Source organism: Zingiber officinale, chromosome 11A (genome assembly GCF_018446385.1).
Source record: "Zingiber officinale cultivar Zhangliang chromosome 11A, Zo_v1.1, whole genome shotgun sequence".
Lineage (NCBI taxonomy): Eukaryota > Viridiplantae > Streptophyta > Magnoliopsida > Zingiberales > Zingiberaceae > Zingiber > Zingiber officinale.
In genome coordinates this window covers 76,862,991-76,866,728 of record NC_056006.1, presented here as the reverse complement: position 1 = coordinate 76,866,728, position 3,738 = coordinate 76,862,991, and the positions used below count along the sequence as shown (strand labels likewise).

Below are 3,738 nucleotides of genomic sequence, written 5' to 3'. Positions count from 1 at the left end.
GGAGGTGCTGTCAAAACTTTTTAGAAAATTAGTGATGAAAATATTATTTCTAACACTAATTTAGTAGAAAAGTAATATTTTTATCGTTAAATTAGCGAAGGAAAAATAATGGAAATAGTTTTTCGCCAGTGATATATCATAGAAATATTTTTCCATTCATCAAATTAACGACAAAAATATTTTTTCCTGTCACTAAATTAACAACGAAAATAATTTTTCTGTCACTAAATTTAACAACGACAACTAACTTCCGTCGTTAAATTGAGTAATTAAATTTTAATGTCATCATTAATATTAATAATGAAAATTATACTCCATCCCTATTTTGGTGATGGCAAAAATTTTCAGTCACTAAAATGATGCCGGCGATAGAAATTAGTTCGATCAAAATATTTTATTATTAATCGGTGTTCTTTTTTGGTGAATTAGAATTTTTTTATAAAAAAATAATTTAACGAAGGAAATAATTTTTCTATCGCTAAATTGATATCCATGATAGAAATTAGTGCAATTGAAATATTTAATTACTGATCGGCGTTCCGTGATGAATTAGATTTTTTTTATAAAAAAAATGTAAATTCATTTATGAATTAACTTGTAAATTTTAAAATATATAGACTTGCACAATAAATTAAAATCAACAAATGGTCAGCCAATTTGTTATGTTCCTTATTCTATGCGCCTTATTTCTCGCCTAGTCGCATGTATCAGTAACCAATAGCCAACAGCCAGCTATCTGTTCAAAGCCCCTCACGAGGTGCTGTATTGCTGCTCGAAACGGTCAAAGAACCAAACACGTGCCGCCTTATGCCCCACTAAGTCGATGTCCATATTCGTAAAACACCTAAAACGCACCCTTCTTCCCCGTCCTATATAAATGCGGTATCACCCCTTCCTCCATCACTCGTACACTTTCTCCTGCTGCTGCTTCTCACTCGTTTCAGTTATTTTTTTTATCCAAATCGCTATGGGTAATTGATGCGTTCCTTTCCGATTCGTTCTTATTTTTCTTATTTTTTTTGTATTTGTTTCTGATCCGATTCAGTTGTTGTTACTGCTGCTTTGGATCAATGTTTCAGCTAAGATCAAGATCGGCATCAATGGTATGGCATTTCTTTTTTCTTTCGGATTGCCTTTTTGATTAGGAATTTGATTGGTAAATGCGTATGGTACCAGTGATAGGTTTGGGTAGGATCGGTCGATTGGTGGCGAGAGTGGCGCTCCAGAGCGATGATGTGGAGCTCGTCGCTGTTAATGATCCTTTCATCACCACAGATTACATGGTATGATGTTTCTCTTCGGGAAGGTTCGTGCAAGGTCTTGATTTGTTTGTGAGATTTTTTTTCATCGTGCGTTCATCTGGTAGTTTAGCCATCATCACTTGTTCGTCCAATCAACCGTATTGCTCTCAGAAATTTTTTAGTTTGTCCTGTTAATCTTGCGACAGTGAACACAAATTTATCCTTGTCGGTAAAACCCTAAAATTCATGTGATTCGATCCAATACTTTGGTTCGTTTCAACAATTTCACGGAGTAGTTGCTCAATGGTGCTCTTCCACTCTTTGCAGACGTACATGTTTAAGTACGATACTGTGCATGGTCCTTGGAAACACAATGATATCAAGGTTAAGGACTCTAAGACACTTCTCTTTGGTGATAAATCAGTCACGGTTTATGGGCTTCGGTGAGGCTGATCTAGACTCAATCCTCTCCTTTAATGATCATTAATCTTGCTCTTTTTTATTCGAAGCTATAATTAACTCAAAAACTTTTTTAATCTAGCAACCCTGAGGAGATCCCATGGGGTGAGGCAGGTGCTGAGTACGTTGTTGAGTCAACTGGAGTTTTTACTGACAAGGATAAAGCCGCTACCCACTTGAAGGTATTTTTTTTTCTTTATTATTGTATTTTAATTGTTTGATTAATTTCTCATTAAATTTGTTTTAATGAGAACAGGGAGGTGCCAAGAAGGTGATTATCTCGGCTCCTAGCAAGGATGCTCCCATGTTCGTGGTCGGTGTGAATGAAGAAGAATACAAGTCTGATCTCACCATAGTCTCTAACGCCAGTTGCACGACCAATTGTCTAGCTCCCCTGGCCAAGGTTTGCTTTCCTTTTCCCTTGGCATTAATGACACGGCTAACAGAATTATATTTTAGCTAATTAAAGTGTGAATCACGGCAGGTCATTCATGATAAGTTTGGCATTGTCGAGGGTTTAATGACAACAGTACACTCAATTACTGGTAAAAAACAATGGAGAAAGCATCTTGAAAGTTTACGTTTGTTGTTACTACGTTAATTGATGTTGCTCACTGAACTTGTATTTTTCCTTTTACCTTTCAGCCACCCAGAAAACTGTTGATGGACCATCTAGCAAGGACTGGAGGGGTGGGAGAGCTGCGAGCTTTAACATTATTCCTAGCAGCACTGGAGCTGCCAAGGTATGCATAACAAAACCTGTTTTTATCTAGTTGAGCCATTTTCATTGTCACAGAGTTGATATTGGTTATAGTTCTAATTTCACTCATAATTTGATCAAATTTGTATACTTTGTCTTCTCTGTAATCGCCTAGGCTGTTACAAAAGTCCTCCCTGCTTTGAATGGCAAACTTACAGGTATGGCTTTCCGCGTTCCTACAGTGGATGTCTCTGTTGTGGACCTCACTGTTAGGATTGAGAAAGCTGCTTCATATGATCAGATAAAGGCTGCAATCAAGTAATCGTCGTCTTCTCTTCCCAGACAACATTTTACTTTCTGTTTCTTACATCTTTTCTTTGTTCATCGATCAGGGAAGCGTCTGAGGGCAAACTGAAAGGCATTCTGGGCTATGTCGATGAGGACTTGGTTTCCATGGACTTCGTGGGCGATTGCAGGTGAAATTTATTTGCTCATCTACTAACATGCAAGCAATTTCTGTTTCAATTTTCCACACGACTCGAATCGGTTTCTTTGGTCAGGTCGAGCATTTTCGATGCCAAGGCTGGGATTTCTCTCAACGATAACTTTGTTAAGCTCGTGTCTTGGTACGACAATGAATGGGGTTATAGGTAAATTTAAACACGCTCACGCAATCCCAATTTAAGAACTGGGTGTATCTGCTTTCTAAATGACTACATCTTTTTGATGATTTACAGTTCCCGTGTGATCGACCTGATCCGTCACATTGCAAAGACCAAGTGAAGTTCCAGCTTCAGAGTTTGAATAACTCAATTTTGCTAGTATTAATTATTATGTTGAGAATAAGCTACTGTTCTGTTTGATTGTGCCTGCGAGCAAATCGAGTTTGTCTAAGTGATAATTTTCTTATTCCAGTGTTGCTGGGAGTTCTTAATTAATCCATGCGATGGAAATGTTCATCAATTGTTTGCTCCTTGGACTAATAGAAAAGTATTTTCTTTGTTTGCTCCTATATGAATAATGCATCAAAGGATAAACATAATTTAGTATCATTTGTCTGCTGCAATTAACATATATATATATATATATATAAACAATAACAGAAACAGAAATTGATATAACTAAGACGAGCAAATCAATATATAATCCTCATGAACAAACGTACAATGAGCTAATAGAATATCCTGAGAACAATAAGTACAACAGAAGAATGATAATAAACATAATATATAGCGTAGTAGAACAACAACAACAACATCAATCGATGAAACTCTCTAGTAGGCCATGGAGAACATCAAGGCAAAGATAGCAGAGACAGCCAGACCAACGGAAGGAAGC

At 36.8% G+C, this 3,738-nt stretch overlaps 1 protein-coding gene across 1 annotated transcript; it reads left to right on the top strand.

Annotated features, from left to right (window-relative positions):
- Positions 1–896: 896 nt before the first annotated feature.
- LOC122031867 (glyceraldehyde-3-phosphate dehydrogenase 2, cytosolic-like) lies at positions 897–3,363 on the top strand. The gene is made up of 12 exons (XM_042591061.1): positions 897–971; positions 1,080–1,103; positions 1,183–1,283; positions 1,569–1,684; positions 1,783–1,882; positions 1,957–2,103; positions 2,185–2,245; positions 2,346–2,443; positions 2,576–2,718; positions 2,793–2,876; positions 2,961–3,050; positions 3,138–3,363. The coding sequence occupies exons 1-12, from the start codon at positions 968–970 to the stop codon at positions 3,181–3,183; spliced, it is 1,014 nt and encodes a 337-aa protein (XP_042446995.1). The 5' UTR covers positions 897–967; the 3' UTR covers positions 3,184–3,363.
- The last annotated feature ends 375 nt before the right edge of the window (positions 3,364–3,738 follow it).

Excerpts from the sequence above, each read along its gene's own strand:
- LOC122031867 (XM_042591061.1), top strand. Across the intron at positions 1,104-1,182 it reads GATCAAGATCGGCATCAATG|GTTTGGGTAGGATCGGTCGA; the intron begins GTATGGCATTTC and ends TACCAGTGATAG. Across the intron at positions 3,051-3,137 it reads GACAATGAATGGGGTTATAG|TTCCCGTGTGATCGACCTGA; the intron begins GTAAATTTAAAC and ends GATGATTTACAG.